This window comes from Camellia sinensis, chromosome 6 (genome assembly GCF_055761805.1).
Source record: "Camellia sinensis isolate YWXY chromosome 6, ASM5576180v1, whole genome shotgun sequence".
Lineage (NCBI taxonomy): Eukaryota > Viridiplantae > Streptophyta > Magnoliopsida > Ericales > Theaceae > Camellia > Camellia sinensis.
This window is the reverse complement of record NC_138966.1, coordinates 141000316-141018092: the sequence shown is the minus strand read 5'-3', so window position 1 is coordinate 141018092 and position 17777 is coordinate 141000316. Positions and strand designations below refer to the sequence as shown.

The 17777-nt window shown below is 31.7% G+C and overlaps 1 protein-coding gene across 1 annotated transcript; it reads left to right on the top strand.

The window, feature by feature from the left end:
• The first annotated feature begins 9677 nt into the window (after positions 1–9677).
• LOC114265911 (stearoyl-[acyl-carrier-protein] 9-desaturase, chloroplastic) lies at positions 9678–15892 on the top strand. The gene is made up of 3 exons (XM_028206778.2): positions 9678–9972; positions 13341–13845; positions 14915–15892. Exons 1-3 carry the CDS (start codon positions 9848–9850, stop codon positions 15473–15475), a joined length of 1191 nt encoding a protein of 396 aa, XP_028062579.2. The 5' UTR covers positions 9678–9847; the 3' UTR covers positions 15476–15892.
• The last annotated feature ends 1885 nt before the right edge of the window (positions 15893–17777 follow it).

Here is a 17777-nt window from a genome sequence, read left to right as displayed (position 1 = left end):
TGATTGTTTTGTTTGGTGATCATACATAATATTGCCAAAGATGGCATATTTGAATTGAATCTTCCCTTTTGCAAAAAAATAAAATTAGTATCAATCTACTAGGGGCCATGTCTACTAGTATAGCCCAAAATTTGCTCGACTCGCATGAAGGGAATGCTTTAAATGAGTGAGAATTAGTTGGGATTATACCTAATTAAATATCCAATTATCAAAATAAATAAATAAATATATATATTTTTGGCCCCATATCAAGTGTAAGTTCTTCACGTCGATAAAGTTTTTTTTTTTATTTCATGATAGTTTGACTAATCTTTTGTTGTTGTTGTGTGAATAAAAAAAATAAAAATAAAATTAGTGTTATTATAGTCTAAAAATTAGATTCATTATAAACTTAATGATGTAACAATCTATTAGAATATTTAAAGCAACTCTTTCTCTCATATCTTGTCTAATTATTAATCAATAATCTCATTTAAATATCATTTGATTTAAAAAGTGAACTTGTATATTATTTTTTTTTAAAAGTAATCAATAAAAAATACATAGTTCTATGTGGCAAAATGATAGCCATATTGGGAATGGACATATAAGAGTGAGCCGTATTCGGTGACTTCGTTAATGACGATAGACTTCCATATATGAGACCATCTTGAATGGTAGTTTGGAAAATGGCTCCTATGTAATTATAATGTGATTCACTTCAATGTACTTGTTTACTATTGTATGTTACAAATCGCATCATTTTCTTCAATATGTGATATCCTACCAATGTGAATGCAACAATGCTTTGGTTTTTTCCACTATTGTAGGATAGGACTACCAGGTTTGGGTTAGGTGACTTTGAGAATAACATAAATTTATTAAAAATTTAAAAACTACTTGAATTTGAGAATTTAGAACAATGTGGTGCATTTGTAATGTCTACAGGTTATAGGAGCATACTTTGACAAACTTGGGTCAAATTCATTTGCAGTTTACTCAATTACAGTGACAGATGCAGATGAAAAATGATTAGCATACTACTTTATTTTCTAGTTATCTATTCTGTAATAGAAAGAAATCTATGTTCAACTGAAATATGTTCTGAGAAATAAGAATTTGTTCACCCTGTTCAAATAAAAATATTTGTAATCCTGTTCTTAAATATGTTAAGAAATATGAGCATGGAATTCTGTTTCTCAAACTCTGTTCATCAACCATTGTCCGAATGGAATCTATGGAACATTGTCCTATTTCTCAAACTCTGTTCATCAACCATTGTCCTATTTCTCAAACTCTGTTTTATTTGAACATATTTAAGAATGGAATCTATAGAATCTATGTTCATCAACCATTGTCCGAATCTATGTTCATCAACCAAAAAGAGTATGGGCAAAAAAAAGAATGGAAAATCTATGGAAAATCGAAAGGGAAAAATCGAAAAGAATGGAAAGGGAGAGAAACGAACCTCGTTCTTCCAGATCGTCCAGATCTTCTCCTCTCCTTCGTGTCGTCCTGTATCGTCGCCTCATTCTTCCAGATCGTCCAGCTCTTCTCCTCTCCTTCGTGTCCTCTGTCTAGGGTTCAAAAATGGAAAGGGGAAAGGTGAATAAGAAGAAAAGAAAGGAAAAAAAATATATATATATATATACAAAACGGCCTTACTCTTCCAGATCGTCTAGCTCTTCTCCTCTCCTTCGTGTCCTCTGTCTAGGGTTCAAAAATGGAAAGGGGAAAGGTGAATAAGAAGAAAAGAAAGGAAAAATATATATATATATACAAAACGGCGTCGTTTTGTAGTGCTGCTAGAAAGAGCGGCCGAAGATCTGAACTCCCGCGCGGGGGGGGTTTGGTTGAACCAAAAAAAAAAGAGTAAATTACACTTTGTCCCATTATGTTTGGCCACTTTTAAATTTTGGTCTTTGAAATTTATTTTTTCTCACTTTAACCCTTCATATTTCAAATTTTTTCTACTTTACTCCTAAAGCTAATTTCTATTTAAAATTACATAGAAAATGGCACATTGACAGTTACGTGATATAAAAATATTTTATTACATCATTTACATAAATTCTAATATAATAATATATGTTTTATGTTATATGATAGTTATTATAACATTTTCTGTCTAATTTTGAACATAATTTAACTTTAGAAGTTAAGTGGGAAAATTTTGAAACATAAAAGGACCAAAGTGAAAAAAGATAAATTTAAAGGCCAAAGTAAGAAAGTGACCAAACATAAATGGGACAAAATATAATTTACCCAAAAAAAAATTGATGCCTTAAATTTGGGAACTAGTAATGATCCAATATTATTAAATAAATAAATAAATAATAAAAATAGGAGTTTCTATAGCATGCACTCATAAAAAGATGTATATATTGTATGCATATTTTTATAATGTATTTAGAATAAGAAAAAAGCTTGGTAACCCGAAAAAATGTGGTTCAAATGGTCCGAATAGATGTTGGCCGGTTGTCCGCCCGGATGACCTTCCGGACGTCCAACCAGACGATTAAATGAAAGCTTATCTATTGCGGTTGTCACCTTTATCGACCGTGGATGTCAGTCTCCTCGCTGGATGACCTACCAAATGTCCGCCTGGACGACTAGTAAGGTGAAATTCAGGCCATTCGAGCCAACTTCCTTTTCTGGTCACTTAGCATAGCTCTTAGAATAATTACAACTTTCATAATAAATATCACAATAAATCATAACTATTTTTATGAAAATAATTTATAACATTTCTCACCACAAATATTTCATAACATTTAGGGTGGCCTTAGAAAAAATCTCGAACAAAGGCCTTTTCTATTTAACTATTAATTTAAATAGGCATTGCTTGTTTTTTAAAATAATAAATTTTTGAAATTAAAATTTATTTTTTTTTATTTTCAAAATGTAAAATTACTAATTAAGTTTTTATAATAAACTTTAGAGAGAGAAAATGTTAATCTTGTTGGACGATATTAGACAGGTGACTCTATTTACACACCACATTTGGTCTTAAGGCACACCACTACTCAATTCATACCTTTAATAATTTGAAAAAACATACAGCTTGTTTAGTTTTGATTTTTAGAAAACAGTTTTTCAGAAAATTTTATTTTTTTATTTTTCATATTTTAATGTTTTCAATGAATATTTTTAATGTTTTAAACAATTTTTTTTTTTAATTTTTAGACGCACCTAAGAGCATCTCCAACGGTAGTAGGCATTTTACCTATCTGAATATTACTATAAAGTATATATATTTTATTTTGCCTATCAACTGTTTTATGTTTTTACTCCAACCATGCTCTTTATTTTAGCTATTTATCCAAATACTATTAATTTTATAGAATGCCACGTCAACAACAAAGATGGAGGGAAATGATCCTCATGAATGAATACATTTTGCCTAGCGTTGAAGGCTAGCTACATGTAGCTAGTGAATATCAGTTGAGGCAAAATGCCTAATCATATGCCTAGTGCATTGGAATTGAAAAAAGTGAATCACACTAGGCATTTTAACTAACAAGTATTATATGCCTAGTGCATTGGAGATGCTCAACATAAATACACTTAAAAAGTATATTATTTATGGAAAAAATCTTTAAAAAATACACTAAATACCAAAAAATACAAAAAAAAATAATAATTCAGTACAATTTTCGTATTTTTGTGTATTTTTAATTTTTACAAATATTTTTCACAAATATTATACTTTTTGAGTGTATTTATGTTAGGCGTGTCTAAAAATTAAAAAAAAAAATTGCTAAAACATTAAAAAAATTCATTGAAACTATTAAAATACAAAAAATAAAAAAGTAGAATTTTCTAAAAACCAGAACCAAACAAGCTATATGTTTTTTCAAATCATTAAAAGTATAAACTAAATAATGGTGTGCCTTGAGACCAAATGTAGTGTGTAAATAGAGGCACCCATATTCGACTTCTAGCGTACCTGATCATTTTCGATCAAAATAATAAAAACTATCACGTCTGTCTTTTATTTATTTGATCCAACACAAACATTAAAAAAAAAATACATAAAATTTTATTTTTTTAATTATGATTTGAGTATGAGGTTTCATCAACTTCATTTTTGGGCCCGAAAAAATAATGAGCTTTTTCAGCTTTATCCATTACTAAGGGTATTTTCTTAATAAAATAATATATTATTAATTATCTTAAGTCTACTAAAAAATTACATAATAATTACCATAAAAATACTTAATCCATATTAAAAATATATAAAATACGTGTAACGCACAACCTATAAAACGTGTGTATTGAATGGATTCCCTTAAAGACAATTAATAAGAGTTGACTAAAACCCAATTACATAAGATCAATTTTTTGGGGAAAAAATTGCAAGTGAGTAAGACCTTCACAAAATATTTACTAATTTATGAAAAATTTTATAATTTTAATTATTAAAATTAATAAATTTTATTTAAATTTTTTTTTAAAGAGTGTAATTTTTTTTTCCCTCAATTTTATATTAGATTTTAGTTTTCTATTTTATTTTTTAAATTTCATTATAGGAGGTTCTAGAGAGTGAGTTAAACCTGGCAAGGGAATACAAAGAAGAATAGTAGGACTGATGGAGTCCATGCAGGGTAGTAATGCCAAGTGGAATATCACTCTCTTGGCTAAAGGAATACTTGGCAATGGCATTCTGGCCTTTGTTTGTCCATACTCCCCAACCTACTGCATTTTGGCAGAGCACAATAGGACTTATAACAACAACAATATAACACTATTTGTCCTATTTGTCTTTGCCTTTAGTTCTTTCTTTTCCAAGTTTGCCCCAACTTTTCTCTCAATTTTCATTGTTTTAGTGTGTCTTCAACCAAATCTATTTTTGTTTGTATGTGAATTTTTTCTTTTTTTGGACAAATTTACCCAAAAGTCTTTAAGGTAATCAATGTATTCAGTGATTTAGGCTAGTCAAATATTAAATAATTATTATTTTTGATGTTTTGAAATTAGTTGGGTTGAGTTTATAAAAAATAATTTTAAATTAAAATGAATAAAAATAATATTTAAATAGTATAAATATATAATAGATAGAGTGTTGGAAAGTATATTAAAAGTGTATAGTCAAAATAGAAAATGAATTTTCAAACTAAAATATAATAAAAAGTTAACTAGTTTGGTGGAGATGCGTGTAATACATGATACAACAAAAAATTAAAATTGAAAATTAAAAAAAAATTAAGCATTAAAAGGAGAAATTTTTTTAAGGTCCCTGATATTAAGATTTTATAAGATAAAAGGCATACAATATTTTCATAATAATTAAGGTCTTTCAACATTTCTACAGAGAAAATTCGACTTAAAGAAATTTTACCCGACTCAGAGAAATTTCAATTTTCATAGAGAAATTTCTCTAATTTTTCTGAGTCAAGGCCGAAATTTCTCTAAGTTTAGGTGAAATTTCTCTGAGTCGAGTAAAATTTCTCTGTGAAAATGTTGAGAAACCTTAGTTAATATAAAAAATAAAATAAAAAATCTTGGATCTCTCTTCCTAAGCAAAGTTGGAGATGGATATTTCACTGATTTTCCATATTAAAAATTGAATGTTGATTTTTTTTTTTTAATTTGAAAAAATTATATCAGTTAAAATTTAAAATCTTTAAGTTTTTAATTTTTTTTCTTAAACTCTTTATATTTGTAGTATTTGTCTAGTAACCATGTAACTATAGTGGTTAACTGTGGGTAGTGATTGTGTCGCAATAAGGCAGTTGTGTTGATGATAGTAGTAGTAATGGTAATGGCATAATGGTTGTGGTGGTGATAGTTGTGTGAGGTAATATAAACTTGGCAAATGTAGTAGTACTAGTGGTAGTAATAGTGGAGTGTTGGTGGCCATAGTGGTTACGTGGAGGTGATGGTAATAACTATAGCGGTGGTAATGAAGTAATGATGGTGTGGTGGTACAAGTGATGGTAAAAACAGAGTAGTGATGACGACAATGATGGTAGTGATAGCAGAAGCGGTGACAATGCAATAGTGCAGGTAAAAGGGGTGACGACAGAAGCGGTGACAATGCAATAGTGCAGGTAAAAGGGGTGACGACAATAGTGGTAATAGTGAAGTGGTAATAGTGAAGTGACAATAGTAGTGATAATAGATAGCAGTGACAACATTATAATAGAGGTAAAGAAATGCCAATGACACTAGTGATAGTGGTAGTGAAAGCGGTGGTCACAATGTTGTGATAATGGTGGCAACGTGATGATGGTGGTTATGGACTAGTGGTGCTTGAGTGGTGACAATGATAATAGTAGCGATTATGGTAAATATGGTAGGGGTAGTTGTAGCGACAGTAATAGTGGAAATAAATGGTCAATGGTGATATGGTTGGTCAATTAAAATAAAATAGTAAATTATGAATATACTTCCTGAGATTTACTTAAAATATTAATTACTCCATATGATTCTAAAATTACAAATATCCCTTTATTAGAATTTTTTATTTAATAAAATTAACAAAAAAAATAAAAATTCTAATTACTATATTATATAACAATAAAATTATATGAATTATTAATTGAAATATATTTTTGACATCGTTAAAAACTGTTAATTACTTTATGTTTTATTAATAGAAGGGGACAATGGTTAAGCTATTAAAAACTTTAAGAGACGAGATGTAATTTTCAAAATTATAAGAAACAACATGTAATTTAAACAAATCTCAAGAGGTATATTCATAATTCATCCTCAATAAAACTAACATTGTCACATCTTGTGACAACCACTTAAGAGAATTTTCTTAGATGAATTTGCAATAATTTGATAATAGTAGTTGACGTGTATAAGCCCATAAAGGCCATGAATCACTATGAACAACCCAAGCTCATCACTTGGAGCCCAATACATAACCCAGCTGGTGAGGTCCAGGACAGCTGGAATCTAACATGGCATAAAGAGCCAATGACATTCAGACACATGGCAGGTAAAGGACGAGCCACATCAGCAGACAAAGATCTACAAAGTTATTGCCACTGCACATCAACATTAATGCAGCCCATCACAGCATTTATTACGACACCACCTCTCCGTCGGAACAGGACCCCCTTACCCTGAACAAGGTAAGCTACAGCATAGACTTTCGGCGAGGAAGTCAAGTCGGAAGGGACAGTGAAATGATTACCAAAGGATATAAGCAAATGTTGAAGACAAAAAGAAGGTTAAGCTTTTTTATCTCTAATCTCTCCCTCTGCACTCTACTTCTCTTCCTAACTTGTTCGTCGGAGGGTTCACTGGGGGACTATCCAGTTCCCCGTAGAACTTGTTTGCAGGTTATCCGGTGAGCTTGATCATTTGAACGTGGGCTTGAGGAGCTTGGACCAGTCCGATCCATTCACTGGAACAAACTGTATCATCAGTAGCTATTACATAAACCCATTGAATTGTTAGGCCATCCGCATTAAGTTGAACAAGTTTTGAATTAAATTATAATATGAAAATCACTTTTTTCTATTTTATATAGTTCTCTTTTTAAATATAACATCTATTAGACTTTCTATTCTAACTTTATTTTATTAAAAAAATATTTTATTATTCATTCTCTCAATGATTGGTACTCAAAAAAATGAAGATAGTGAGGTCAAATTTATCAAAAAATAATAAACTATTGAATAGCTAATGAATAATTCCTCAACAAATTTATTGAGTTATTGTAACAAATATAAATAATAGCTAGTTGTAGAATTAATTTGATGAAACTGATGAAACAATATTTTCATAATTTACTAGTTATATTTAGCTAAAACATTAATTTGTTGAAACTAACCTGGATGCTCTTATTAGAGAAATTGAGATTGTGATTTTGGGGTACTTAAAATTTTACCATAAAGCCTAAGGGTGAAAGCAACAAAAACGGACAATCCAAATAAGTATTGAGCCCGTTTTTCCTCCAAGGCAATTACTAAGAGCATATTCGGACCTTGTTCTATTGTCATTGCCAACAATTCTATTCAAACCTAGTTTACCTTAAAAAAAGAAAGAAAAAAACAAAAGGCATTTCTAATAAAACAATTGTTTAATATATTGACTCTCAAAAAATTACTTATACAATAATCAATACTAAGGTCTGATTTGACATAATCTATTACAGGTAAAAAGTCAAAAAGTTATCAAAAAAAGTCTAGAAATTCATACTTTTTCATGGTTTTGGCGGAAAATCTATGTCTAAGTATTCAGAAGACAAAAAGACAATTTTACCCTTACTTTCGGGATAAGAAATAAAAAAAATAAAAACAAAAGTACAAGTCAGTGTTGCATTGCATTTTCCATTATGCAATGACGTGACACAATGGGAGCCACGAAAACCCATGAGCCAAAAATTGAAATGTACGAAAACCCACTTTTCTTGCTACTATCTCAGGAAGGGTAAAAGAGTAATTTTAGTAGTTGCTATAATATTTTATTACATATTTTTTTGCAAAAAGTCAAAAAAATTATCCTAAACATACATCTTTTTTTTCCTACCTTTTTAACTAAAAATTCAAAAAAAACATTTATTGTTATATAATATAGTAATTATAATATAGTAACTAAAAATTCAAAAAAAAACATTACAATTTGATCATAAGAGGGAACAACTAATTTGTTTTATTTATTTATTTATTTTTGTTTTTAGTAAAAAAAATTTAAATTTTTATCAAAAAAATTATCCATCTAGTCTAGAAGGACATAAAAATTAATTTTTTTAAAAAATCACTAAAATAAAAAAAAAACCCCTTAAAAATTGAATTTTTTTTTACAGGTTTTTTGTTGACTTTTTCGAAGGGTTTGATTTATTTTTTATTTTTCCGGTTCCTTAGCAAAATTTAAGTGAATTTTTTTTGGAATTTTTTTGAAAGCATCTGAACTTCTCTTTCAATAAAAATCTAAACTAGTTTCCTCGCTCATGGTAATTACCCCCCCCCCCCCCCCCAAAAAAAAAAAAAAAAAAAACAATTCTTTGCTCATGGAGCCGTTGCAGACTTTTTTTTATAATTAGAATCATTCATTTTGAAAAATTTATATTACATTATTCATAAAGAAATTAAATTAATTTAATAATTATAATTTTTTTATTTTATCAAGTTCACTACCGCCACCACTACTAAAAGTATCTCCAACATTGCATCAAAATTTTTATCAAATTTAAGTAAAAATTTGATGAAAAGTTTGATTTAATACAATGTATGCCAATAATAAATTTAAATTTTTTATCAAATCTTGGTACAAGTCCGGTTATCCGGGAAGACATTTGACCATGTGTAAAAATTGAAATTCAGATGAAAAAAGCTCGATTGTTTGAGAGGACATCCCAACGGCTACTTGCAAAATTTGATGAAGAATAAAAACTCCCTTGATTTAATGAAAATTTTGGTTCTTCCTTCATTTGATATTAATTTGATGAAAGTATTGGAGTTGAGTTTTAAGGTGTTTTCATCGAATTTAAATTTAATGAAACATTAAAAATGACCTAATATAGGTATTAGTATATTAGTTTTGAATGACGCAATCAAATATATATATATATATATTTTAAATGTAATCTCCTTTGAAAAAAAAAATTACTTGATTTTTTTGTTAATTCAATAAATAAATAAAATCTGAATAACTCCAAAAGGGTAAAAATGTAACTTCACGCAAAATTAGGGGATTTTGGTGATATAAATGGTGATGTATATGTACACCCTGTAAATCCCCCAACTGGCAGTTTGCCCCCACCACCTCTCTCTCGTTTCCTCACAGCCTCTCTCTCGCTCTCTTTTGTGGCATTCGCTCTCTCTCTCTCTCTCTCTCTCTCTCTCTCTGTTCTGCGGAGAAAAACAAGCTCCTGGGAAAAGAAAAAGGCTTTCAAGAAACAATTGAAATGGCTATGAAGCTCAATCCCATCACTTTCCAGTCCCAGAAATACCCTTCTTTTGCTCTTCCACCAATGGCCAGTCTCAGATCTCCCAAGTTTTTCATGGCTTCTACGCTCCGCTCCGGCTCCAAGTCAGTTCTCTCTCCTCATTTTTCACCTTTTTTGACCGACCCACATGTCTTTTGGATTCTCATTTCAATAATTGGATCTGGGTTCCTGATTTTTGCCTCTGAATTGGCTTTGAGATTGTTGAATTTATGTTGTTCTGTTGCGATCTTTATCCGTGTCCTGTGTATAATGCAAGAACTGTATAATTTTTTATGTTATTTGTTGAAATAATGATACACACAAAAAGTAGATATTCAAATCTGGAATATATATATATATATATATATATATATATATATCAGGTATTTCGAATTAGCAATTTTGTGTTTTGTTTGTTTATTCAAAATGGGGTTTTTCTTGGATTGGTTATTGTAATTGAATAATTCAATTGATGCATGCAATTGTAGTTTAGCTTAAATGCATTTGATTCTTCTGATGATCTGTGCTCGTCATTCAATTGTTTATTTCTCGAATTCGGCCTATTTTGATCTGAATTTTTTTATTATTGGAACAGGGTAGTTTCTGTTTTTTTCTTTCTCGAGTGTTTTGTGTTTTTTGTATTTATGCATGTACGGTTTTTGTTTGTCCTTCTCAGTTTGGGGAGGTGTGGGCGGTTAGGATTTTTATTATATCATATTCATTTAATCATTTGGAGGATCATCAAAACATTATTTTACATAAGATGCTTGTTTTCATTTGTTGAGACTTAGGTTTGAAACTTTTGGGTTGTTGGTTTTAGCTGGATGTTGACTCATTTATTATTAGTTTTTTTTGTTCCAATTGGCGAATGTGCATGACAAATATTTTATATTTGAAATGTGTATAATTCAAAATGTGTTCTTGTTTTGATACTTATGCTTTTTGTATTGTAATATTCGTTTTATAGAATAGATGTGCGATTGACCCTCTTTTTTTTTTCTTTTTTTCTTTTTTTTTTTCCCTTTTATATAGTTTTGTGCACATGTGGAACCATTTTTTTATCAATGTTTGTTCTTGGGTTAAAATCATGGTTATTAAAATCGCAATCCGAATCGTACAATCCTATATTGCTAAAACGATCCAGATCATTGTAGGATTGATATTATAACATGACCGTGTATGGGATTGTGCAGGATCATGTATGGGATGCAGGATTGCAAGTAGTATTGTAGATTTTGTGATTTTTCACTTTATTTTTAATATGTATCATTGTAATTTGTATTTTTATCTTTTTTTTAATAGAAAGTAAGATCTTACGATCCTCGATCCGATCCTACAATCTGATCCATAAGACCCTCTCACTGATCCTACATAGGATCCCGATTTTAACAACCTTGGTTAAAATGAGCAAAACCAAGCCAAGATTTGTACTTGTGTTTTGTAGTTATATTGAATTATCATGTTATTCTAAGATTGTATTTCCCATGTTTCATATCCATTTTGGCATTTCTCATTTGTCTTGTGTTATGTATAATTTTTATTTTTTGGTTTTTCTTTGAACTGCCCCAAGTGGTTTTAAGTTTTTCATTCTCATTGGTTAATTGGTTACTTGCAACATAATAACCAAGTTGGTGAACCTAGTCCTAGTATTTTGATCATCCAACTTGTACCCCACCTAAAAGACGAAAAAAAGTTTAATAAGATGGAAAATTTTAAATTCTATTGTTTTTAGGTGGTACATCTTTGATCTTTGCTGAAACTAGCAGCTGTACTTTATGTTTCTAAGGACTAATGATCCTCCTTTTTGTTTTTATCAATTTTCTTCCTGCCTTTCTTTCTTTATTTTTAGTAGCTGTACTTCTTGGTTTTGGTTGTTATCAAGTCAGCTAGCTAAATCTGGTGTGATCCCCTTTAACCTTGTTGACATACACTTCATTAGCAGATTCTGTGGTGCCCATATATAGTTATACTTTTTCTAAGTTGCTTGCCTGGATGATTTTGTCTTGCTATATTCATCTCATAATCTTTGATTGAAGTTTGACCTATTTTGTGATTGTTAGGAATTTGTAACCATTCACTTTTTTCATCTCACGATTGTTTTGCAGTTGTAGAATTCTTTAATCATTTTATTTGAATAGAGAATGGGTGAGATTTATACATTATGCCCAATGGTTGGTGAATCATTAGCAAGTAGTATCTTTTTGGAAATCTGAATCTTCTATTGTTTTGTTTATTCTCTTGGTGAGATTTTTTTGCTGAGAATATGTCCAATAAAGAATACCTAAGCATCCAACTTGTTGAGTCATCTTGGTTTCCTTTCAAGTTTCAATCTTATAGGCCATCTAATTTGACTTTTATTTGATGGTGCAAATGAAGAAGAAAAAGTGGGTGGGTAGGGTTATTTGTACTGTGAGATCATATATCCATTAAATGGTGAGAACAAATGGTTAGTGTTCTAGTCAGATGTGTAGAGGTCCTGTGGGTGTATTCTTGAAGGGGATAAGGGCAAACTACATGAAAGTAACATGCAGTTAGCATGATTATGTTACGACTTTCTTATCTTGTTTCAGCTGCATTACAAAGTTAAACCAGCATATGTAATGACTCCCATATCTTTGCAAATCATTGTCCTATGAGAAGAATTAGGCACTGATGTTTGCTGGTCTTTCTAACAATGGAACATCAAGTATATATGTTGTACTTGTTATTGTTACATTTTGAATCTTTTTTATGTAAGTATTTCTACCAGTTCTTATATTAAGTATGGGGCAAGAAGGATGATTAATGATATTCACACATGAATCGAATAAATTAAGGGAACAACGGAAATTAAGGCCAGAGTCTACCATAGAATGGTTGACACTTCAGAAATAATCATCTAAGCACACACACTTGGTAGGGTGAATGATTGGCAGAAGAAAAAGGGGAGGGAGGAGGGAGGGGTTTGTTTTCCCGTGTTTGTTACTAATTAAATGAGAGAGAGGAAATTAAATGAGAGAAAGGAAAGGAGGGTGGTTTTCTTTCCTAGCAGACACGTTCTTTTCAAAAATGAGAAGAAAGGACACAGAACAACTCCCCTTTTCGATCATTTTAAAAAAAAACTTTCTTCAATATGCAAGGGCATAGTGGTAAAATGATACTTTGACATATTTGCTTATGTATATTATGAAAAGGTAATATAATTGCCATATGGTCATAATTTATTTGAGATGATCACGTGTACATAATGGGCTCCCGTGTCTTTGGATGACGTGGTCGCTTGAAGAAACTGATGGCAAATAATCTTTTTATTTTATAATATATGTGTGCGTACATATATATATATATATATATAAACTCAAGCATATTTACTTTTTTCTGCAGTAAGAACATTTGTGCTTATGTTCTTCTTGTCATGAAACCAGTGTCTTGGTCTTGCCCTGAACCCCAACCGAATTCTGCGTATCTAATTATTGTCTTCTGTCTTTTTTAGGGAGGTTGAGAATCTAAAGAAGCCTTTTAGCCCTCCTCGTGAGGTTCATGTTCAAGTAACACACTCCATGCCACCCCAAAAGATAGAGATCTTCAAAAATTTGGAGGATTGGGCTGATCAGAACATTTTGGTTCACCTTAAGCCTGTGGAGAAATGTTGGCAACCACAGGATTTTCTGCCTGATCCTGCTTCTGAGGGATTTGATGAGCAAGTCCGGGAACTAAGGGAAAGGGCAAAGGAGATTCCAGATGATTACTTTGTTGTTTTGGTTGGAGATATGATCACAGAAGAAGCCCTTCCAACTTACCAAACAATGCTAAATACCCTAGATGGTGTTCGGGATGAAACAGGAGCTAGCCCAACTTCTTGGGCAGTATGGACTAGGGCCTGGACTGCTGAAGAAAACAGGCACGGTGATCTTCTCAATAAGTATCTCTACCTATCTGGACGTGTAGACATGAGGCAAATTGAGAAGACAATTCAGTATTTGATTGGGTCAGGAATGGTAAGATGCTTCTTGCAGTGTCTACTGTTTCAGTTCCAAGTTTTTTTGTTTACCATATTAAGGTTGCAACTATTCTGAAGTCAAAATATTCATGATGCTTATGTGAAGCAGATTGAGGAAATGATTACATAACTTTACCATTTACTTACATCTGAGGAGCTGATGTATACCTGCCAACCACTTTTTGGTTCTGATTTTCTGATATTGCAGTTCCAAGGAAATGTGAACTAACTTTGTAGTCGTGATTTGGTTTCGTGGGGAAAAATATTCTGAAAAAAGTCTTAAGGATTAAGTATGCACATCTAATCAATTTGTTATTCTTTTTTTTTCTCCTCTCATTTTTGGCATAGATTAGTTGACTTCCTAATGCAAATCAAGAATCAAATTGAGAGAGAAGACAAATGCCCCAATTAGGGGTAAAACCCCCCAAGGACTAAGAGAGAAACCAAGCTCTACTCTAATCACAATGTATCTCTCTCAATTTGATCTTTGATTTGCATTTGGATTGCATTACTTCCCATATGATCAGTCATTCCTCATTTTCATTTCTTTTCTGGGGAAGTGCATATGATTACTGTGTAAGTAAATGAAACAGTGATTTTGTTAACATGTGCCTTTAAGCCACATGTTAGGAAATTTAAAGAGATTGTACATTCTGCATGAAACTGAGTGCAACAAATAATGTACAATCTTTGTAAGCCCAAGACCCCATGAGACGAGTCAGTGTTCTCTTGCTGCTGTTCTTTTTGAAGTTTGAATAGGATACTTTGTTGAGACAATACCTTTTCATCAAGGAGTTTATAGTTTGTTTGTTTCTAGGAAATGGATTTTTTGATAGCTTTCTAAGCGTGCTTCTGTGAAAGAAATTTTTTATTTCCTGGGTAATAATAGTAAGACAGGTTGAAGGCTATCAGGATTGTTTGCAATTACCAACTACAAGTGCAACAAGGTGGTGTTATTGAGATTGTTAAAACTAGCGCAACAACCATCAAGTCTAATTTGTGTTTCAAAAAAAAAAACCATCTAGTCTAATTTTAATTTCTCAATACCCTTTTCTATTTTGTTTCAGGATCCACGGACAGAAAACAGTCCCTACCTTGGATTCATTTACACATCATTCCAAGAAAGAGCGACTTTCATCTCGCACGGGAACACAGCCAGACTTGCCAAGGAGCACGGAGACATTAAGCTCGCTCAAATCTGTGGTACTATTGCCTCAGATGAGAAGCGCCATGAAACTGCTTACACCAAGATAGTGGAAAAGCTCTTTGAGATTGACCCTGATGGAACTGTTCTAGCTCTTGCTGACATGATGAAGAAGAAAATCTCTATGCCAGCCCACTTGATGTACGATGGCTGTGACGACAACCTATTTGAGCACTTCTCATCCGTTGCTCAGCGGCTTGGTGTCTACACCGCTAAGGACTATGCAGATATATTGGAATTTTTGGTTGGGAGGTGGCAAGTGGAGGAACTAACTGGTCTTTCTTCAGAGGGACGAAAAGCTCAGGACTATGTTTGTGGGTTGCCTCCAAGAATTAGAAAGCTGGAGGAAAGAGCTCAAAGCAGAGTTAAGCAAGTCCGCCCTGTTCCATTTAGCTGGATCTTTGATAGAGAACTGAAGATCTGAGTGCCTGACAGAATAAGAAGTTGTTCAGCTTCACTCTCCTGCAAGTCCCTTCTCACTTTCCCATAAAAAAGCAAATTTGGAGTTTTAGTTCGTTTTTGCAATTCCATTTCCCTTTCATTATGAGAAGAGACTGTGGTTAGTAGTTGTAGATAACGGTTCTTTCTCGTGTGCGGTTGGATCTTCATATAAGGATCAACTGTTAGTGCTGTGTTTTGTATGATTATGCTGTTTTTTTTTTTTTTCGTTTCTTTTTTTTGGAGGGGAATTAGTAGTGTCTTGAGTATAACAAATTGTCCCTGTTTGGCAATTTTGATGAGACTTTTATGGTAAATTGGCACTTCTCCATAGTGTCTATTTACAGAATTATGTAGCATTCACTATAATGAAATGGAGAAATATGATGCATTCTGAGTTTAATGTTTAAATTGAAACTATTGAAATACAGAGAAACCACTTTTTTATATTATGTTGTTGATGGAGGTAGGCTGGGACTGTAGTTGGACATTATTACATTAGAAAGGGACCCTAGTTTTGTCATGTTTATTAGAAAACTTGATTAGGCCATTGATGCTGTGAATCATGAGATGTAAATTTAGCAAATTCATGATAGCAATGCCTTGTCATTTTGGTAAAAATGATCGATGTTTGCGAAAGGAAATTAATGTTTCTTTATATTATAGTAGAACAGCTGTTCTATACTATCAATGAGTCTATATTGTTTTATTTATTTATCTGCCGGATAGAGAGAACTATTGTTTAAAAGTTTCAGCTGTTCTATTCTTCTCCAATTTTTAAAATTTATGTAATTTTCCTACTCTCTCTGTATTTAATTGTTTCATTAACGACCCTTTTGTCTCTATAACTTTCCTTAGCCAGACATAGCTTAAAACTGGTAAGAAAATGTTTGAAACTTTTAAAAAATATGTTAATTTTTTATGTGTCATACGTGTATTTATATATGATCAAATTTCAGTCACATTATTGTGGGTGATTTCATGATTTTAAATTGTTAATTTTTAATATTTTTTTATATAGTTTTAAATATTGGTATTGTCAATATAATTTTGATTACATAAGCTGGAGATCAAATAGTGGCCTTGTTTTATTGCGAATTTTCAATATATTTTTATATAGTTTTGAATATTGCTATTGTCAATACAATTTTGATTACATAAGCTGGAGATCAAATAGTGGCCTTGTTTTTTACTAAATAGGTTGGAAAGAGGCGAATAAGTATTAAATAATTTAATTTATAGGTGCTACCAAAACAGGCCTATTATATTATCCTATTATATATGTAATGCATTGGGCTGTTTATTTTAATTTGGTGAAAGATAGTATTGTATGTAGTTCGGCCAGTCAATTAATTGGTCGGTCAGCCAAGCTTTTGGCTGGCCAGCCAAAGAATTAGTCGATCAGTTAATTTGCTCAGACCTTTTCCCATCATACCTAAGGTTCCGAACCAAGTATCCTTAGTTACGACGAACAATAACCTTGGCATAAGTCACGAATTTCCTAATTTTTTCAAAATATTAAGTGGCGGCTCTGAGAGAGGCAATTGTAGACACCCCATAGTCTTAGTATGTAGGTTGGTTCGATGTTTCTCACTTTCATGATGAAATAAAAAAATAAAATAATATATGACCCGTAGTAATGACCATTTTTGCATGAAATTATGTCACGACTCAACTCCCGCCCCGAGGGATTAGAGAAGTGATCAGCCAATAATCTGAGATTACTAAAGGTCTGCTTAATAGTAATACAATAATTGGGGTTGGCGAAAGCCAAGAAATAATAAAATGTAACGTCCAATGAGTTGTGAACAAGTACATGAACAAAAACGAGCTTTTATATGTTTACATATACAAATGAGTCCAAACATTAAATTTATATATGCGTAGTCCACGACAAGCTTAATCACTAAAACAAAAACAAAACCTAGGGATTTAATCCCAATAACAAAAACCAGTCCTATCAACCGTCATAATCACATATAACACTTGTCTCGGTATCACTTAAACCATTTATATGCAAAAATAGAAGGGTGAATTCTAAATCACCCAAAAGCCTTGAAACTTGACCATTTGGAACCTCGTAGTGAGGCACAAGAGTTGGCTTGACAAAACAGAGATTAGATCGACGCCACTAGTTCCAATTTTGAGCTTGGTCAACTACATATATACATAAAACAGTGAGCTAGAGTGCGGCGTCTGACCTACATAAACATATTCAAGCACAACATTTCAAAACACATTCAATTCATTCAGTTGGTTCTTAAACTTATTCGGGTCATTCATTACTT